This window comes from Taeniopygia guttata, chromosome Z (genome assembly GCF_048771995.1).
Source record: "Taeniopygia guttata chromosome Z, bTaeGut7.mat, whole genome shotgun sequence".
Classification (NCBI taxonomy): Eukaryota; Metazoa; Chordata; class Aves; order Passeriformes; family Estrildidae; genus Taeniopygia; species Taeniopygia guttata.
Window position 1 is genome coordinate 24,959,416 of NC_133063.1, and position 22,096 is coordinate 24,981,511.

Here is a 22,096-nt window from a genome sequence, read left to right on the forward strand (position 1 = left end):
ATCCAGTTCCTCAAACTTCCACTTTTCTACCCCTTCCCTTCAGGAGGAAACCTTGGTTCCATGATAAGGTCACCTAATGCATTCATTCTCCCATTCATTAGGCTTGGCTGCTCTGAGCCTTTTTGATAAAGAAAGATATGGCGAATATTTCAAAGCCACTTCCAACCCCATCTCTTTGCCAGGCTGAGAGACATCCTGGGAAGAGGGGGACCTGCCCTATTTGCACAACTCTGGGGCTGGCTCTGCTCTTCAAGAAGTAAGAGTTGCACCTTACAACCACTTGTTATCCAGGGGAGGAAGATCACTTACAAGGCCCGGAGCAGGGCAAAGTGATGATGCAATGCACCAGCACTCGGCTGATACAGCTCCTTACCCCCTTAAGTATTTGGAAGAGCTTTAAACACATTAAAAAGGGTGAAGAGTAGAGATCTGCCAGGGCACTGGTAGTTGCAGCTGCAGGTACTCAGTTGTTGTGCCTGTAATGTAAATTTTTCATCCATTCCCATTCATACTCCTCTCATTGCCTGTCCCGTCCCTGGAAACACTCAAGTTTGGATGGGGCTCTGCAGAACGTGATCTAGTGGAAGATATCCCTAGATATCTTGGCATTGGACTAGAAGACCTTTGAAGGTCCCTTCCAACCCCAACCATTCTATGTCTCTGGGTAAGGTAGGTACAAAATGAAAATGCAGTTAATGAAACAAAATATAGTCTAAAAGAACCAATTAAAATGATGAAAATCTTTAATTTTATTTAAGTATAATTGTACGGACACGTGTATATACAAATACAGATCTCATGGGGCAGGGCGTTTGGGTGGGGTTTTTTTAAACATTTTCTTTTAAGTTTATATAATGTAAGCATTTCAAAAACAGCACTCAATGAATAAGTGCAAAGAAACTGCAAAGCAGGGCAGTACAAGCACAGGACCACACTGAGCTGGACTTTCATACCCAGATGCATACACAATGAGTGTCTTCAATGGGGTGTCAAGAGTAAGCATGGTAAGCGGATTTCGCAGACTCATGGGTAACCTCCAACATGCCAGCATCTATTAAACTGTACAGACAATGGCAGCAAGCCTATTGTAGGGAGATTTGTCTCACATCTGAGAAGCTCGAGGGCGAATGCATGGGAAAAACTCAGTGATGCCAGACCAGAAACAGATCTGCCCATTCACAGCTCCAAATTAAAAAAGGAGGAGGGTGGGAGAGGAGGCAGGGCAGGAAGAGGGAAGAGAAGTGTGGAGGGTTGTACATTAAAACTGGTGATCACAAAATCCAAGTGTAATGAAAAGACGGGAAGAGTTAATACTCTAAACCTCTGAAAGTGACTGAACCATTGCACCCATAAGGCAATGGATTAAGTTCAGTTTTGAGGGCTAGGGGTGGGAAACAACAGGTACAAATACAACCATTTTCCTTCCACAATTATAGAAGAAAGGAAACAATCTACTCAACTACTCTCAGTACTTCCCAAGTTTGTTTCTAGTTCTTTTGGAACCAAGTACATACATATATCGCACATGACACTGGCAAGATCCCTTCTGGAAAAAATTATTCATGTGAACTAATCCAGAAGGAAAACAGGAGGAAAAAAAAAAAAAGAAACAAACAAACAAAATAACAGAAAAGCTGTTATATCCCCAAAGCCTTTTTAGAAACAAACATGATACAAAAGAACAAAACTAACACAGAAACCACAGGGCTCCAACATAAGACCTTTAAACACGGAGGACAAAACATTGATCATCAAAAGTCATGTTGTTCCAGGTCTTGACATTGTGAAGTCTTGCAACAGATGAACAATTTTCAAAGATGAATCCTGTATGCTGCAGTGTCATGGCCACTTGTCTCTCAGTTCTCAGCCATGATCACACTTGATGCTTCAAAGCTCTGTCTTGTAATCAACACATGATTTTAATATCCTGAAAGTCTATTGTTCTCACTTACAAAAGACATAAGAATCAAATTAATACTTTATTATCAAACACTATATACAACAGAGGTTGCTAATAATACAGAATTTAAAGAACATAGCTTTAAGTTTTACTTATCTTTCCTTCGCCACCCAGGTAAGTACAGTACAAAACAATATTCTAAACTGACACGAAATGTTACCTTTTCTATTGAAGGATACACAGTATCCACTAAACTGACTGATCCCTATTTTGCCTGTTTCAGGTTGCAATGCCCTTGGCAGACAGGAGTGCAGGTCACGGGTGTAAGTAACCCACTAAGGCTAGGGAGAATCAGTACCTCAGACTTGAGCAGGGGTAGATGAAGGGTAAGGGAGCAACAAACTCCTTAATTTTCAGCAACATCTGCATTTAAAGCATCCAGAGGTTTGCAACACAACACAAAACCCACCAACATTTATGTACTTGGTATGACTGGGATTGCCTAATGCCATCAAGCATGAAACTGGCAGGGCCTGGAATGCTGCTCCCAGCCATGCTGGGCAGCCCGGGGATCATCACTTGTGTTGTCCCGCACGTACACAGCAAGGCTCTGGGGTGAGTTTCACCAGGTGTAACGCCAGTGACAATGCTTTGCTGTGGGAAAATGGACATCTTCAACATCATTCAGAGAAAAAGGATGACAAATGTCACCATTTCTACATCAAATTTGTACAACTTGTATGACTGCCTGCAATCACTGTAAATCATTTTAACATTGTTACACGTCATGCAATATTATCTGTACTCTGGTTAATAATCCATTTGATGCGGTGCATTCTGATTAAGCTCACCTCATCCAAAGCTTTTTAATTTCTACCTACAGAAAGTATTAGTGTGTGTATCAAGTATATACACCTTAAAGAGAGCAAAGTACCATACAGCCTGTAATGAGATGATGACTTCCCTCACTGTATCTTTGTTCCGTGCATTTCCCACTAGAGCAAACTTCCTGCATTTCTCCTGTAAGTATAGGTCCTGTATTCATGAACATATATGATATCAGGCAAGCCCAGGTCATAGCTCAGCATGCATGAAACCTCCCTTTACATATCAAGTTTATTTTCCCCTCTCCTGCCCCAACTTCTGGAAGGTTCTTCTTAATTTAAAAATATAAAGTCTATGAAGTTATGTCCACTAATGGCATCACTCAATTTTGTTACGGCAGAATTTTTCTTCATAACTAATATAGAAAAATCTTGTTTTTCTTGAATATGCTCCATGCTTTGTTTCACCTTTAACTTAATTACCATATTTTTTGCCAGAAAAGCTCTGCTTCAGTCTGGGTCTGAAATTTCACTGATTATGCTTAGCAGTCTGAATTTCATGGCAGCCTAGCCAAAAAATACCCCAAGGCTTGCACTTCCTGGCAAATTACTTTTTCAAGTTTTGTTAGCCAAGACTCAGATTCCTTAAACAGGGTCACTCCTAATTCCATCAAACAAGACAGTCCCATTTCTTAATTGCATCAAGGGTTTCCGCTTCTCTCACATTTAAATAGGACAAGCATATATACTCACTCTCAGCATAAAGTATATCTAAATAATGTATTTTCTATTCTAGTGGATTTTTAAAAAAATATTTTGTTAAGTCTTTGGGAGCCCATCTAGTTTATCTCCAGCTGATAAACACGTTTCCTCTATTCTTCGGACTATGCTGGAAGGGGAAAAGATAAAAAAATCAACATTGAATTAATATTCCACACTTCTTTTCTTTTCCCCCACCAAGCAATGCTATTAGACTGCCCTGGCTTCTTCTACATGTGATTTATTCCCATGATTGAGGAACTTACAGGAGAGACAAATCAATGAACACTGGAGATCCTGTGTCCCAAACATGTTTCCTCTGGCCACCAATGTCCTCTTTTAGCATGTATTAATACCCAGAGCAGCATCCAAGGCTATTTAGCTAATAAGTCAGCGCTGGGGAAGGTCACTTTATTCTCAAAAGTGCCTCTGCATTTCAAGAAAAAAATTTTAGCACCACGGTGATTTGTTTTAAAATAAAATAAGCCGGTGTGCATTATCCCCTTAAAACGAAATAACAGAGGCACTCACACCCCCAGTGAAGTTTCCTAAATCTGACCTTGCCTGCTGTGTGCTAACTTCTTCCTCTCACCAAAGAAAGCATTTTTATTTGTGAGCAAAATTTTACTGTCAAAGATGTTTCAAGAGTCCCATAAGAAACATCATCTTCCCCTTTCAGAAGCCTGTTCAGTAAGAAACTTCTGGAGGAAATGGTGTTATGTCTATTTCTTAATATCTCCCCTCCAGTCCTGACAATGCCTTGCATGACCATCTTACAGTGCTGAATGAGAAGGCATAAATATTGTGTCACAGAGACAGACTCTCCCAGGTTTTCATTCATTTTCCTTACCCCTCACTGACCGCATCTGCCACTACACTTTCATGTCCACATACAGATGACACAGTGAGCTAACAGAGGTGATTTCTTAAAGGAGAATGCAGAAGAAAATAAGAATCACTAGTGTCACTATTATAGTTTGGCATTTTCATTTGGAGTCCTTTTATTTATATGGAGGGGTTAAGAAAGTCACAGGGTAGGTAGGGGTGGGTGCTGAAGCTAGTTATCCCCTTCAAATTTTTGCTGAGTTCAGGCTAAAAGGGAGAAGAAAAAGGAAAAATAACAATTTGACATCTGCAAAAACAATACAGTCCCTTTCCTGGGATGAGCAGTTAGGTGGATCTTTGATGTTCCAAGACCCTGGTATTTTCTGTGACAGGTTGCCGGAGCATACTGTGCTATAATATCAAAAGCATTGCCAGGAGGAACAATAGAGTTGCCAAAAGCTGGCTGGGTATCCTTGGTGTCTGTGCCGCGTTCTCACCACGGGATGGCTCGGCTGACTCATGTACGGTATCATCTGTTCAAACAGAAAGCATACATTCCAATGAGATTTTGCATCCTTAATAAACTCTCACTGAGCTGACAACTCTAAATAGATTTCAGTGCCTTTATGAAATAGGGCAATGAACCTTGTGCTGTCATTGACTTTCACAAGCGTGTAATACCTCATTATGTAACCAACTTGGGGCCAAGTCCTCCATTTCTTACTGGCAAAACTCCCTCCCACTGAAGACCAGAGGAACAGAAAGTAAGTCAGATTTCAGCAGATTTAGGAATGAAAGGTTCCTCTTCAGTAAAACACTGTGGTTCTTGCTTAGGATCTATGTAATCTATTTAGGATTAGCATCGTCAATTGGGAGGCAGCTAAATAAAAACACCTGGTTTTCAAAAGTGTTGCACAGGCCCAGAATTAATTTTGCAGTTAGTTCCCTTATTTGGTTTTGATTTTGGCTCCTGAATTTGAAATGACAGCCTGTAAGTCCAAGCATAGATCCCCACTTCCATGCACAAAATTTCCACTAAAGTATGTTGCATCTAGGGGTGAACAGGAGATGTAAATCATTCCTTCTTTCTTCAAATAAAATTTTAAAGACTAAAACATGACAGTCACTAATTTTATAGAATATATACTCCATCTGGAAAAATCTCATTACCTTTCATGGTACACAAAATAGAGATTTACATATATGTTACTAGAACTAATGGAGAAAGAATCAGCTGAGTTAGGAAAACATGCTTATGCATTAGTGGCAGAAGAAAACAAGGTAGCAAATATCCTCCATATCAAAAACTATCTAATTTAGCTGTTCAAAAAGCAATCAATCTGGGGTTTGCCATAAGAAAATCAGCTCTTGTTTTCCATTACTAAATGAAAAGAAAAAGCCAAAACTTTTTAGGAAGCACGAAGTGGCCTCAAAATGTATTTGTAAGTTTATTTTAGAACCAAAGTTTCCAGCATAGTATCTCACCTAGTTAATGAAGTAAGCTCCCTATTTTATAAGAGATGTCAATGTGCCTGTGATGTATCTGTCTCAGCTCTCATCTCAAACAATTGCACTGCCATGATTACATTGGGTGAGACCTGAGCAGAGGCACTAAGGGAAGCAGGAATCAGGATACTGCGATCACCATCCTGCTTTGTCATGGAGCCTTTCATGTTACTTGGCTTTAGCCACAGGCAAGCTTTCATACCCTTGACACCTAGCACAAAATCAGGAGAGCACTTAGCATAATTTAGGTTAATAGGCTCTTCAGCCGCAGCTCAGTTACACAGCAAGGTGCACAGTAACCAAATTAGCAATTTATCACATGTACTTTCTTCCAGCACTAATTGATGCTGTAATCACATAAGGCTGCTCAAGGCAAAAGTATGAAAAGCAAGCATTGATTAGCTGTAAATATGTTCATGTTTATGAGAAAGAGACATCTCTTCTTGGTAGTGCCAAGCAATAGCATAAGAGGCAAAGGACAGAAACTGATGCACGGAAAGTTACACCTGAAGAGGAGGAACTTCTTCACTGTGTGGGTGACTATTCATTGGAACAGAGTATCCAAAGAGGGTATGGAGTCTTCCTCACTGGAGATAGTCAAAAGCTATCTTGGACCTAACCCTTAGTACCATACTCTAGGGGACCTGCTTGTGTACAGAGGTTGGATTAGATGACCTCCAGTGGCCCCTTCCAACCTTACCCATTCTTTGATTCTGTGGCATGAGTTGGAAAGTCTGGCTGGAATGGCTTAAGTTGAAGCTCCGCACCACGTATGGCAAGGAGACCCTCCCAGGCATACTGGGGCCAAATGAGGCCCTAGTCTTTTCCTCCAGAATTATTCCAAAGGAATCTAAAAATATCAGTGAATGCTGGCTTCTGAAAATGCTACTTTCACTAATCATCAATACCAAAAGCTCTTTTACATTTCACTTCTGAGTTATATCTTGTACTATGGTGGCACTGCAATGGCAATAGAGTACTTCAGAAAAGCTTGCTTCTCAATTAAAACATATTTAAGAAACTACAGGGAAAATATCTCTGTGTTGCCAGTTCTACCTCCTTTCATATATTTAAAGTTAGCTGTCCCCAGTTTAGAAACATTTATTCACTGCTGATGAACAAAAACTACAGAGGAGAATGATGTCTATTACCTTCTACCTCTAGAATTGCAAATAAGTCTGAATTTGCAACACTGAATGTCAACAATTTTGGCCTAATTACATCAGTGAGTCAGCACTAAAACACAATAAGGCAGAGCTAATGTATAGCAGTAATAAATCCTCATTCTCACTGACTATCAGATACTGCCACAACTGGAACACTGGCTACTGCTGAAAAACTCAATGAAAAAGTGCTAAGATAAGAAGATAACCTCTCTTAAATGAAAAATACAGAGACATTCTATGATGCCACATTTATAAAGCCATTCTTCACAGAAGAATTAATTTCCATGTAACATTAAGGGATTCCTTTTGAGAAATCATCTGGGATTTCTCTCAATGTTGTTGGTAGGTTTCTGCACTCATATATTAGAACACGATTCATCTGCAGTTATGAAAATGACTTTAGAAATATTATTTTCCTTGGAGGTGCAGAGTCATAACTGCACAGCCTTTAAGGCTTGGGGAAAAGGGTTTGCTTCATTTGAAGCATTGAAGACAATTGAAGAAGAGAAAAAGATTCCTGAATAAAATCCAGAAGGTCACTACTAAACACTGAGAGTACCAGCAATACAGAAAAAATTATTTTGACAGCCATGAATTTTTCAGATCACACAGCCTTACATCACATGCTTCAGGTATAACTTTCAGATATGCACAGCTGCAATTTTTCTTTAAGGACATTTTTATTATTAAGGAGAAAGAGAGTGGGAGGAATAGGAATAGAGCCAATTACTTCCACCACTTGTGAAACTGCAATCACTGTAGATCCCTACAAATTTCTGAACAAAACCAGTGAAATTACAAGGGTTCAAAAATCACATAGTGATTTTCACAAGAAAGACAATAGTGAGTAATCTGCTGAACATGACACTCCTGCCTTCTGATTCTTCTGTCTACTGTGGAAGAAGACTGTGGCAGGCTAGGGGAGAGCACAGAAGCAGAAGATGCTCATCAGAGACATGTAAATTAGTACACAGAACACATGCAACAAGATACACCAAGGCAGCAACAACCCTAACAGGCCAACAACAGAGAAATGTGATAGCAGCTGGCATATCTCAGAGTGACTGATTATCTAATGGTGTCTGGCCCAATTAATAATACTAATATTCATCGATATCAGGAGTGGGAATTTTGTGGTACCAAACCCTCTCATTAAAGCTATTATTTCCCCCTGGTAATACAAACAGTATTTAATCTCAGACTGCAGGATGCTCCTTGTTTGATTTTGCTTGCCTGGTTTGCCTGATGATTTCTAATGATCTGCTTTCATGATGATGTTAGCTAGTTATAGCCAATCAATAGGAAGTGAGAAGCGCTGCTGAAACAAAAATTTATCAAGTTTACTAAAGTCAGGCATGTGTTACTCAGATGATCTCTTTTGCAAGCAGTATCAGGCACATTAATTAGACCATGTTCACTAAGTCACAAAATGTAAAGAAGTGCACTGAGTTTCATATTAATAGGTAGAGACATTGAGAGAACATCCTAGTGTCTTCTGTAGAAGAATGCTGCTAATAAATGTATAAATATAGCAAATGTAAGTGCACTATCCTTGCATTTAAATTTACTTAGAGAACATCTTTGATTCACAAACTTCAAATTTTTAAGGAATATCTTAAAATTAGTTTAAAGAAATATAATAAATTCTATTGTTTATCCATAGATAAATAATTTAAATCAGCTAAATTGTAAAAGCCTTATGATACTTCATTAAAGGATCTGCATATAAAAAACAGAAAAAAATTAACATGTTGTTTTACATGCAAAGAGAAAGTTGCTTCATAGTCAAACAACATAAGAGAAAAAAATCTCAGTATTCTGTTCTTTAGGGCATGTACTAAATGGTATATGTGTATTATTTGCTGATATGATTTGTGTATTTTCATAAAATAATGTTTATTTTTATTGCTGAGACTTTAATACAACATGTAAGTAGGATGTAGGTGCATATAAAATGAATATATGTACCACTACTTTTTCTATACCCACAAAATACTTTTTCTATATACCCACCTAATTTTTACTCCTTTTGAGTCATTCGAGTTACTCATACCCCTAGAATTATATACACTTCTATCTGTCACAAACTTCAGCCACACAAACAATACACATGCACTTTCCACATGGAGACATGTTAGCTTGATTGATGGTGGAGGCTAATGTAACTTTGCCCTGGGCAGATGAAGAACATCCTTATTCCTAAGACAATATTTTTCAAGAAAAGCCACCCAAAACTTTAGTTTGCTTCAATAAAAGTAGGAGAGAAATTTGTATGTCTACATATATGCTAAATGATACTTTGCCTAACGAAGTACATATACACCATTATATAATTTCAAAGGACTAGTTTCTTTTTAAACAAAATCTCAGTTGCATACCTGCGTCATGTACTGGCATTCAACAAGCAGTGGTCCTGTTTTTCTGCAAGTCATTTGAAACCACCTAACAAATGAAGTGTGCCCATTGACTTTATTTTTAAAACTTTGCGTCCAATTAGTAAATAGAGTGTGCTTACAATATACTGAGTGTTTGGCTTGGATGGGCCAGTGGCTCCAGGGTACTGGTGGAAATTTCGTACCGGCACACACCAAATTTCACTAAATCATGTCACCCAGAAAAAAAAAAAACAACAAATAACGCAACATTTTTACTTCCCTGCATTAAACAAGGATACAGGAAGTATATCACAAGCTGTATTAGCACTGCTAGGAATGTGCAAAAGGAGGGTAATTGTACCATGCAAATCATGCAGAGAGAAGAGGAAAAAAAAGTACTGAAGCACCAGAGGGATACACACATTTGTTAGAAGAGATTCTCTAAGCATACTAACCTGCTGGTTCTAATGAATTTTCTACTTTGTCGTTAACATCGAAAACACGATCATGAACACCTATAGTTTTCATACAGCTGTCTATAACAAAAATAGAGATAACAGCCAAATATGTTAGTCAAACACCCTTACACTCCCCACTTTCCTTTTTTCCTCTCTTTTTTTCTCTCCATTTACTATACATATTTAGGTATATTCATATTTTAAAGCCTGTGGCACTTGTCCAAATGCCATTATAAGTCTTCCATTTGTACAAAGTTCAAGAAACAACAAGTTAGCAACTGCCAAGTAATTCAAACAAAGCTTTATGAAAAAGATAAATACAATGAAAATCATAACACAAACATTGCTATATGTACAGAACAGACACGAGATTTAACTGTAAAAAAATAAATTTTTTGTTTCCTAGACCACACAGTAAAGCAGGTGCTAGAAAGCCACCCTCAAAATTTTAATCTGAAGAACTTACTTGCTGGTCGCACAAACACCTTTAGCTTTAGGCAGGATCTCCTTCCATTATCTGGGATTGCAGAAGCTGTAAAATGAAGAAAAAGGAAAAATAAGTGGAAGAGTAAGAGAGTGAAAATCCAAAATATCTTTTGTGCTGAAATAAAATATTCCTTCTCTTTCCTTCATCTGAAGGGTAGGACACACTTCAATTCCTAAACATAAGGACTTCAAGTGAACAAAGTAGTTTGATTATCCAAAAGCATGTAATAACTTCAGATTTTATTAAAATTAATTTCTTTATTATTTTACATGGAAGAAGTGAAGCACATGCTACCTTCAATATTTCATTACCTCCTTTCACCTTTCTGCACCTTCTTCTTGAACACTTGTTTAATATGGCTTTTGCTACAATGCATGTGTCCACACTGAAAAAATACTTCAGAATATAGAATACTCAGAGAAAAGCTAGCCTTAAAATCTTAGGCCACAGACTTCAACAACCCAAAAAGGGATGAAAAAAACCAAAACTACACTAAAGATGACAGTGGTAAAAGTGGAACTATCTATATACTTCCAGCAAAGTAGAACTATTGTTAAATTTTACAGCAAACTCAGTCTCCATATACATAGGTCTTTACTGAAAAAATATTTATCTCACTTCAGTCAAAACATGATCCTTCATGTTATACAGCTAACAAACCAATATTAGTTTATTCCTTTCTGCCCTCCCTCATAATTTCCCACACAAAGTATTTAAATTTTAAGAATACTTACTGTATTAGGAAAAAAAAAATTAAGTGGAAATATGTCTACCACTAATGCAAAAGGTCACCCACAAAGGTCTAGTGGCAGAACCTACTTGTTTCACAGAAAAAGGTGCTGTTATGATAACTTCCTTTTTATAACCATTCTTGCCTCAAAATACAACATAATAGGGAAATATGCCTGCCTCTCACTACCAAGGTATCCCTTGGGCACTGTCTGCCAATATTTACACATGAGTAAATTTCCTCAATATCTGCAATTCTGATATTGTACACTGGCCCACAATTTAACATGCACAACCAAGCAACCTGACTTGGGCATGAAGATATTCACTTGTGAAAGATCATTCACATTTTTTTTCTTGAAAACTCCTCAAGAGCTATTGCTAAAAATATTACCTGTAGCACTGCAGAGGACCTTTTCTTTCATTGCATTCAAAATCTATGTTATTAGGGTAGAATGAGTTTGCATTAAATGGCCATTATTGGAATAGGTGATTGTCCAGACAAGGTGTTAGTTTACTCTGTTTACCCTTATTTCATCCATCCTTGTGTGTGACAAGCAACTAAAACAATTTATACGTAAACATATAGATTCTTTGTCTGCATGTTAAGCTTGCACCTAAACAGCTCTTCAACTAATTTGAAATAAACTTCTTAAGTCATCGATGATGTGCTTGCAGGACAGGCATCCAATTATTCCTAGAACTTACCAAGAACTAGCAAATTCAGTACAAACACAAAAAAGGAGCAAAGTAAAGAATCTAATACAGCTCGTGTTGTGATTCTACATCTTGAAACTTCTCAAAAAATGTTTCCCCTCTTTTAGTTAAAATGCAAAAGCATGTAGAATGATGCACTCCCCCCCACAATGACAAGCAGTTAACAGCTGCTTCTATAGCATCTTACCAAGTCAGAACATTTCCTTCCATTGAGTTTGCAGAAACTGGTGTGTTATTTGGGGCACAGTATTTCACTCTGTGGCTATTTTCAGGAAATTATGTCATTTTGGTGGCTCTTACTGAATATATGCAACTGGCTAATTACTTTGTCAAGACTAAACAGGTAGTTGTAGATTTCTCAAAAATAAGAATCCTATAGTCATTAATTACTAGGATAGAGGTGAAAGTCACATTTCCAATATAAGACAAAACTGAATGCCTACAGTAAATTTATCACTGACAGATTTTTTCTGCCCAGAAATTATTTCAGAAGTACATTACTGTACATATTTATTTAAAGGCAAATTTTAAAGAGCTTACCTGCTCTTTCTTAAATAAGCATGTTTTGCTTATTTAAGCTGCTGTTTATTAGAATACTCTGTTAGTCAGTGACTAACTAGAATACCTGACTACCTAGGATAGCTAGAAGCTAATAGTATCCTATCTGGAAATAAAATCTATTATTTCTGGAAAAACAGAACATTAACGCTTAGTACATTGAGGTTTATACGTTCACATAATATTTACACACACATAGGAGCAAATAACAGCTAGTAATTTGCCATATTCTTGGGAAGAAAAATATTAAAATCCATTCACCATTGAAATCTTTTCCACCAGTCTTTACACTCCGTTGCAATTGTAGAGTATATAATGAAGAACTGTCCTATTGCAACCATAGAAGTTACACTTAAGGCATCATTGCAGAAACTGGCACAGTCTTAGTGAGAAATTTGAAATAGTGCTTTTCTTCTTTCCAGAGATATTATGTATTTTCAATGTTTGCCATAAACTCAGAAAGATTCCTCTTTAATCAGTGTTTTACACGTTCGGAAGGAATAATAATGACTACCGAATAAAAAATCAAGTATCAGTTTTCAGCACTTCCATGTTCCTTAACAACCAAGACCAAAGTGATGAAGGGATACATTGCAACTTCTTTGGCCTTCCTAAGAAATTAAATGCTGGTTGCCAAGACACATGACTGCAATTAATTTTTTTTTTTATTCCTTTCTTTTACTTCCACCCTCCCTCCTCTTCCTTTCTCTCTTTAATCTTAATAGAAAAAAAAATACACCAATGTTAGTTTTTGTTGTAAGACCAGATGCATCACCCATAGGAAAGAGTCAGGAAAGGAGAAAGAGAACTGCTCCTCGTCAGCTGGTATCTGTTAAAGCTGCTTCACAGATTGCTGCTGTTGCTACAGTTCACTGAAATTAGCTACAGTATGAGAAAAGTTGTCCTTTCTAGGTGGTACAACAATTTCTTTCTCCTTCCTGAACAAAATCAGGTTGGACCCTAAGGTTTTGCTGCAAGGCTTTTCTATTTGCCCATTTAAAAGGTGATATTAGCTATAAAATACAGGCCAGTTCTGAGAGCAAGGAGCCTCTGATGCTAATGGAACCTGTCCAAAGTAACACTTTCCATTTCAAAAGCCAGAATTCCCATTAGAAAGAAAAACAAAGCAATTGATTCCTTGCTGCAAAACAAAAAAGAGACCTTTGAATAAACTCCCTTATAAGGAGTAAAATATGTTATATTCACTTATTTTTTCATTAATGATATTAGACCAGAAAAGATCTAACTGATTTAATTTGTCTCAGGAAGAATCACAATTGAAAATAGAAGAGGAACTCTGAAGTGTTGCTAGTTCCTATATGTTATTACAATTCCTACGATACTTCCCACCTCCCCTGCCCCTACCTCAACTTTACCAGCAACTTAATGAAAATCTCCTGGGTCCCTCTCTTAAAGAAAATGTTTTAGACCTCACGGTAACACAAAGACTTAAAGTGAGAAGAAAGTGAACACTAAAATCCCTCTGAAATCACAAGATACATGAAAACATCTCAATGATTATAAAAATAACTGGTTTGATCTCTTCATTTTTTTTTTAAATAGGGAAATTCCACAATTGAGAAGAAATGTAAGTCATGAGCTCTGTATTCTTCAGATGAGAATTCCATCCACACTAGTTGAACTAGGAAAAAAAATGTACAATGAACTGCTGTATACAGGACTAAGTCCAAGCTGGATCTGAAAACAGCCTATTATGACAAATTAGATGGGAAAACTCATCTCAGAACTGCTTCTGGTTACCAATTTTATACCCTGTAAGGAAAGGAAAGAGAGTGATGAAAATTATTCTCTCCTCATCTACAGCCAAACCATAAATATTTCTGTATTCACTAGCTATATTTAAATATATTTAAAAAAAAAATTGTACAATTCCCTCATCTCTATCCTAAATAGTTCTCGGCTAGAAAACACATAGTATATTATTAATATAGATATAAATAACAGGTTCGGCCCTTCCTCAGCCTAGTAACAAGTAGCAGAGTTATTCAATGACTTCAGAAAGCTGCAGATAGAGAACAAAAAAGTAGCATATACAGAAAACTGTTATGCAGGTCAATTTACTATGATAAATCCCCAAAACTCATTAAAGGAGTCGTCAAGATATGAACCAAATAGCATACAAAATAAGCTAACTAAAAAGTAAATGTAAAAAATAAATAAATTAAATTTTCAAAAGTAACTTAATTATCAGGATCTGCTATTGATGTGACAAAAGCAGCAATTATTTCCTTTCCTAAGAGAGGCAACAGTTTCACTGACAAATACCTGAGGCTGTTTCTAACCTAAAAGCAAGTTATCAGGATGCCACATTTAAAGTGTCTCAACCATCCTGTTTATTGATATTCACATGTAATCAGTTGTTACCTCTGCTTGCCTCCTCACTCATTCTTGACTTTCTAATTACAGGATTGCATTTTTCCATAAAATGCAAGTCCAGATACAGAGAAAAAAAGGAATCACAAATGCAGTTCAAATCCTCCTTTAGCACTGCAAAGACATTTAACATTCATGGCACAAGCCACTGTGGGCCTCATTAGAAAGCAAACCTGGTTCAGCTGGAAATAGCATTCCATTTATCTAAGGCACTTCAACAGCACCTTTGTTTAGAATGTGGGGACATTGGTAAAGAACATCCTTTCCTTACACAGAAACACAACACCCTCACCATGCCTCTGCAGATACTCTGCAGATGGCAAGTCTCTTACTATTTTGTATTTCAATTTCTATCACCAGTTCACTTGGAGCATTCTCTGAAGGGATTATAAAGCACTCTTTGTGAAACACAAGAGACAAGGCAATGTTCTCATTGCATTTTTGAAAAATGTGATCAATGTTTTCTTCTGTCTGCTAGGAAATCCAGCAAACAGGGTCTCCTTGTAGGCAAAAACTTAGAAATCATGTCAGGATCTCACCTCAGTCCATTGCAGATGTACTAGTACTCGCACCTTCTGTTACACAAACTCTGGCTCTAATAATTACATCCCAACTACAACCACTGAACAGAAGAATTGTTTCAGACTGGGAAGACAATAGAACATCAATTCTGAACTTTCCAGCACAATAAGTTGAGATGCCATATGCATACAGCTTGAGTAAATACCTAACACTTGCTGCCCAGTCAAAGGGTTGCATATATAACTTTTGTAAGCACCTGGAGAAACACCACAAGGAGAGAACCTGCAGCAACCTAGTACACAGGATTCTGGATGTTGGGGATCAGAAACCCATGTTTAGGCAGTCCTTGCACTCTCTTAGACCTGTAATTTTTCTTCAGGAGAAAATACTTATAGCTGTGATTTGCCTCTAGCCTTTTTAGGCACAATAGGTCATTGTCATTAGTCAAATCCATTACCCAGGTAACCTTCAAATCATAACTCCACCAACCTGAGGTACTTAAACATCTACTTAAACAACTACAGAGCTTTAGAAAATTTTAAGAAGAATCATCTGCTTCTTTTCTTTGTACAGAAATGTGTGAAAGCATAAAAAATGCAGTTTTCCATTATGTTTGCCACTGGCAATATTTCTCAATTTGTGCAAGTCAGAAGAAAAATAATAGCCTATTAGTTGTTAGAAGAGTTCAGCTTTTCCCCTGTAGGTTTTCACATGATTTACCATACAACATAAATGTATGCAAATTAGCCAGGTAAATGCGCAACTAGTTATTAATATTCTTCTCACAGTTTAGATTGAAAAAAGTTATGAATTTGCATAAATGGTACAACAGAAAAAGCCAGCTAGAATTAAATCAACCAATAAAGCACTCCTCTATGTGCATTCATGAAGTAAGGTCCATACCTAAGAACAATACAGGATTTTTCAAAATTATTTATCAAAAATAAATTACTTGAAAAGATTTATAGATAATTTTCTCCTCTACATATTAAAACAAACAAAAAATTAAAATAGATAAATACTGGTCCTAGAGAAACCACTTCTTTTGACAATACTTGAATTTAAATTAGAAGCCTTTGCATGCCTGCTCTTTCATTCCAACCCATCAGCAAAAGATTTGTTCTGGCAGCATACACATGACTCCATTCTGAGAAAATTAAAATATTGAATGATTATGACTAACTCATTCTTCAGACCTAATAATTAAGCATAATTCCTCAATAAATCATGACTCAACTTTCTGGTCGCTTTGTTCTAGCCAATTCTATCATCTCTCTATTTAGTAATAACCAAGATGAGAACACAAAAAATTACTGAGCAACTTAAAGATTCAGAAATCTCAAGCCAACAGATAGACAATCTAAACTGAAAAACCCCTTGACCCAGGGCTGCTAACAACACTCATAAACATCTAAAAAATAATTATTAGAAATGGAAACAAAACAAATAAATATGTGAACAAACAAACATGAAAGGTGACAGCTAATACTGCTCATGGCTTAATACAAGCAAAAGTAGTGTGGATACTAGCATGTCCAATTGCACATTTTAAACCCTACACTATTAATAGGATACCTACTACAAATGCATATTTTGCCCTATTCTTGCATGCTCAATTACATCTGCATTTAATTTTTGCACTGATCTCTGTATATAGGTACATGCCTACACATAAACAAAGACTTATACTCTGCATTTCATTCAAAATATAAATGACAAAGTGCACAGCATGGAGGAAAAGACTTTATAGAAGGCATGTCCATAACAAACAGATTGTGAAATACTATGTTTATTTCCTAGTGTCTTATACATAATTTGGACTGGCATTGCACTGTGTGAACACACTACATTATTATGGCCTATCTCACAAGTGACTATATTTCTCAGACCTACTAAAAATAACCTAGTAAATGGAAATGAGTTGCCAGACAAATGCTATTTTAGTGAGAGTTCTTGGAAGAAAGCAATACAGAGTCACTGTTTCTGCACTTAATGCTGAATTAACTGTCCCATTGCAACTGCTTGGCCAAGAAGAATATAATATTTCTTGCATTTTCTAATCCATTGCAGCTTATCTATCTGGATGAAGGCTGTAGAGACTGAAAATATGTTTTGCATCAAAGTCATACAAAAAAATTCAGCCATGTGTGTTAGGAGACATAAACCATGGACTTCAAATTTAATTAAGCCACTGGTTTAGTATTTCCTCTTAGCATGGTCTAACACTATGTCTCTCTCAGGAAGGTCCCCTTTCTCCTCTAAGGGGAAATTTAGTAACAAGCTTTGTCCATTGCTGTCCTGGCTGGTGTACTGGAGTCAGACTTTTTTAGTGTAGATCATCAAAGCACAGTTCTTCAGTGCTGGACACCACCAGAGGTGAACAGAAGCTAAGGGCTTATATGAAGCAACACTCTGAATCCAGTCCAAAGGCTTTTTGCAGTCATAATTTTATCATCTGTGCTTCCAAGTCCCTGAGTCCACTTGAGTTCAGCAATACCTCAGTGCAGGTACCTTTGCACCTTGAATAGTCTGACAAAACAGATGTTTCAGATGCTGGAAAATCCAACTGTTCCTCTCAACTGAGCCTTGAGCCAGTAAGAAAACAAAGCTCAAAGTTCTTTGCAAAGACTTTTGTTTCTTTTAATAAAAGGAAGAACATTTATGTTTAGAGTGAAGCTGTCAACTAACTGCAACTAACTTGAGCTTCTCACAGAAACAGTTTTGCTACTGTTGTGTTTCTTCTCATTAAAAAACAAGCAAAGCTCTGCTGGAAATAAAAGAAAATCTTATATATATCTTACTTTGAATGTACTTTTAGTTAAATGTAAGTTCCTGTGAAATATAAGGATGTAGGAATGAAAAATAGACCATATAGTTACTTCCACATTAAATATTTGCAGGCGTTTCTCACATATAAGATTCCTCTTTCACAAATTCAAACTCTATTGCATACCTTAAAATAAGTGCTAACATTGCTGCATTAGCCCAATATAAATGACTGATGTCATATTTTCTGTTGCAACAAACCAACACTTATTAACTGGAATGAAATAAAACCCTCAGATCTCATTACTGATTTCAGTGGCATTAACAAAACCAAATACTGTTATTGTACTACATTAAGACTGTATTAGAGCAAATTACTAATAAAACAAGTTAATATTATCAAATAAAGCACTTAGAGAAAAATATATCCTCTTAGTTCCCATAAGCTCTTTCGTACTTTGATTTTCCCTTGGTATCACTAGAAATAAAATGGTTTTCTTCAAGCAGGCTATCCAGTTTGCTAATTTCCATCTCTAAGAATGAGGCATAAGTAAATTCTTTGAGGAGACATTATAGTCTTGTTAGTAAAGATCTTTGTGATCCTTAAAGCAACATGTTCACCCACATGGAATTTGTGAGTATTATATCATGTTACTAAACTCATATACTTTACTGGACTTCATATTATCCATTACTAGCTTTAACCCTGCTGACACTATAATTTAAGAAGAGGGAATTATTCTGTTCTAGTCCATCTTCATGGGCTTGCCACTATCTTCAAAATATTTAGAAAAAGTTCTATCTTTACAAGCTATACTTGTAAATTCTGTCTGTTTACAAAAACAAATAAGTAATTTTACATGCATTTTTCTAGGGTTGTGAACACGTACATAGACATGAAATATTAGTTTTGCTATTCACTCATGCAAGGTAATTAAGTATGTTTATGTCTTGTTGAAGAGAGAGAAGATGTAAAGATACAAAAGATTTTCAAGAAATTTCAGGGGAAATTTAGGGAAAAAGCACAAAATGGGAGTTTTAGGGAGGTTCTAAATTTAAATTTAAAAAGGTGAGAATAATGCAATTTTGAATGTTTGTGTGCACGTGCAGCCACAAGAGTTTTCAAATATGCTGATTACAGATAATACCTTTGCTCAAAAGATTTCAGAAGTTTAATCTCTTGAAAAATTTTAATAGCACCTTGGCACCACCTTTATACAGCTAAACCCAGAATTTTGTAGGATGGAAACCAAGTATGTATTAGGAAAGCTAAAGTTTGGAAAACACATCAGAGTCATTGTAATTGAAGCTCTTATTATGACATGTTAGGATCCTCGGGCAGAGATCATTTATTTCATTATAGCTAGTACTGTCCTAGGCCACAACTGAGTACAGACAATAGATGCCAGCACTGTAGTAACAATAGCACACCTTTATCACATGAATTCCCAGTTTGTTCAGGTCCTGCAGAAGGCATGGCTATTGAATCATTCCATCATACAAGCCAGAGATTTATATCCAACCCTTAGTATGGATATAACCCTCCAATTTGTGATTTTTACCATGAAAAATTCAGGAACACATTAAGCTGAAGTTCTCTCTTCAGTCAAAATTTGTCCAGTGTATGAGGTAATAGCACTTTTATTTAAACTTCTACTGTCTTTTACTTATCTAGCCTGTGTTCAATGCCACAGGTTTTACTCATGTTTTGAAATCCATATTTAAAATAGTCAACCTATGTGAGCCATAACCATAGGCTCATCAAGGAGAACTTGTTACGAATTTGACATGTCCCATCTATGCCAGAAAAAGACTATAGTCTCTTGTAGCAGTGACTGTGGGAAAGTCTAAGACACCCGTGGGAGAGCTAACCTTTCATTATCTTCTACCACAAATTATTTCCTTCTGAGTCTTCTTTTTATTTTTTAAGAATAATGTTAAGAATACCACAGGATGTTTAATCCTATTCCCAAGGATCATTCCCAGATGAACTCAAAATTAGATATATATGTGTACACTTTTCCATAACTGGGACTTAAAAGCCATGGTGGTTTGGAAATTATTTGAAAAGCAATGACTACTGCATCAGACTTGAAACACATGAGTACCTCTTGAGCTTTTGTCCTCCTGAATGCTCTAATAACTGAAGCGAAGAGAGAACTCTACCTCTCTACTAGAAAAGGGTTTGTTTCACACTAACAACCTGACTAAGCAGATTAGGATAATCTTATCTCTGTTTTCTATCTGCTACTTCATGATTTAAGCAAACATCACAGCACAGAAAACTTATTTCTCTACTATTTACATGTTAACCAATTAAAGAACCAATATACCCATGCTGTGAGCAGTTTCTAATGATGTTTTTATGTAAGACCATACATATGGGAAACAATATAGGACAACACAAAACAACTTACTGGAAAGCCTTGCTGACACTTACTAACTTCAAAAGAGATGGACAAAAATTCTGTTGAATTAACTTCTCTCAACCACACAAGTGTCCATCAGTGTTCAATTTAAATGCCTCTATTTTACTGCATGTGGTGTCTCCACTCCTCAGAGTGCAGAGAACTCAAACCTCATCCTACTAGAATAGCTATGGCAGCCCTTATCCCACTTTCTGTGATCATGAAGATCCCCTTTCCTTTTTGTCTCAGCTCTAGGCTAATCTACATCAACAAACATTTGCACTGGATATAGTTCTGGTAGCTTGGATGAGTTTCATGGCAGTGTGCATAAGGTGCTTGTTTTCCTCTTATGTTTAAAAGAGGGTTCCATGACCTGAGTTCCTACAAAGAAATCTGGATACACTGTCATTTACTTTAGTTAGGAAAAGTGTAATTGAAATTAATGGATTTTCTCCCTGAGTTGCTGCAGCAAACCTTTCAGAACTCAGAAACTGACAACCAACCAAACGAAAAAATCCACATTTGAGATCACACTCTCACTCTGCGGTGTGGGGAAGCATCATAGCTGCAAATACGTGTGTACCATCTGATCTGGAGTCTTCAGCAGCAAGGGTAGCAGATGCTTTCATACATATCTATGAATTATACAATATGGTACTGTTGGCTGGAAGACCAAACACACCCCTGAGTATGCCTACACAGATGCTGCAGTACCAGCTAAGGCAGGCCAGGCATGCCTGCTGCTTGCCCATCACACTTTGACAGCTGCCTCAGGCACCAGGCGTCCTGGAGCACAGAGAGGTATGGAGTCCAGCACACCCCAGCATAACATAGAGCTAGGACAATCATATACCTGGGGGCCTCAAAGCTTCTTCCAGAGACTGCTCACCCAGAGCCAATGACACAGAAGGATTGTTCTTGTTTTGTGTTCCTAGTTAATTTTTAAGATTGCTATAAACTTCCAGTTCACCTCTTAGGGGTCACTGAATAACTTGTTCTTCAGCCAAGTAAAAGTGCTTGTGTATGCTCCTGCGTTTTCCTCTTCTGCCCTTGTGAAATATCCTGCAGAGACAAGAATATTTTTTTCTTGGATCAAAATGGATTTTTTTTTTTTTCCTAAAAGCACATGAGGTGTGTAATCAAAGCTGGCACTGGAGCATCCTAATTATGAAACCCAGCAAGGAATTTTCACACACATTTTGTGGACTTCAGTTTTCTTGTTCACAGAATATTCTTGCTGAGAAAGAAGAAGCCATGAGTAAAATTCAGTAAACAGAACCCAGACTGTCAGCAAATAATTTTTCACTTCTGCCTTTAATACTATGGTGAAAATAAGAAAAATTTATCCTGTATTTGTAAAATGTTTTTTCAAGAAAACATCCTGAACTCCTCACATGTAGAACTAACTGATGGGGTGGGGGTGGGGGACAATAAACATTGAAGGGAGAAGGGCTTTTCATTTTGTTTTATTCAGAAAAAACATGCATCTTCATATAATCATAGAATGCTTTAGATTAGAAGGGGCCTTTAAAGATAATTTGGCTCCTCTCTCATCACCATGGGCAGGGAATATCTTTCACTAGACCAGGCTGCTCAAAGCCCTGGTCTTGAGGCAATTCAACACGGCCTTTTTCATCTCCAGCAATGGGGCATCCACAACTTCTTTGGCCAACTTTCTCTGATAAACTCTCTCCTACTGAAG

At 37.0% G+C, this 22,096-nt stretch overlaps 1 protein-coding gene across 3 annotated transcripts in view; it reads right to left on the reverse strand.

Annotated features, from left to right (window-relative positions):
- Positions 1-725: 725 nt before the first annotated feature.
- EFNA5 (ephrin A5) overlaps positions 726-22,096 on the reverse strand; it is a 207,287-nt gene continuing 185,916 nt past the window's right edge. For 2 of the 3 annotated variants that reach the window (XM_002188370.7, XM_072922515.1), the window contains 3 exons: positions 10,280-10,345; positions 9,811-9,891; positions 726-4,841 (listed from right to left, as the gene is read on the reverse strand). In XM_002188370.7, coding sequence (XP_002188406.3) covers positions 4,720-4,841; positions 9,811-9,891; positions 10,280-10,345 — 269 coding nt within the window. In that variant the 3' untranslated portion in view covers positions 726-4,719. The remainder of the gene's footprint in view (positions 4,842-9,810; positions 9,892-10,279; positions 10,346-22,096) is intronic. The other variant, XM_072922516.1, reaches the window with a different exon arrangement.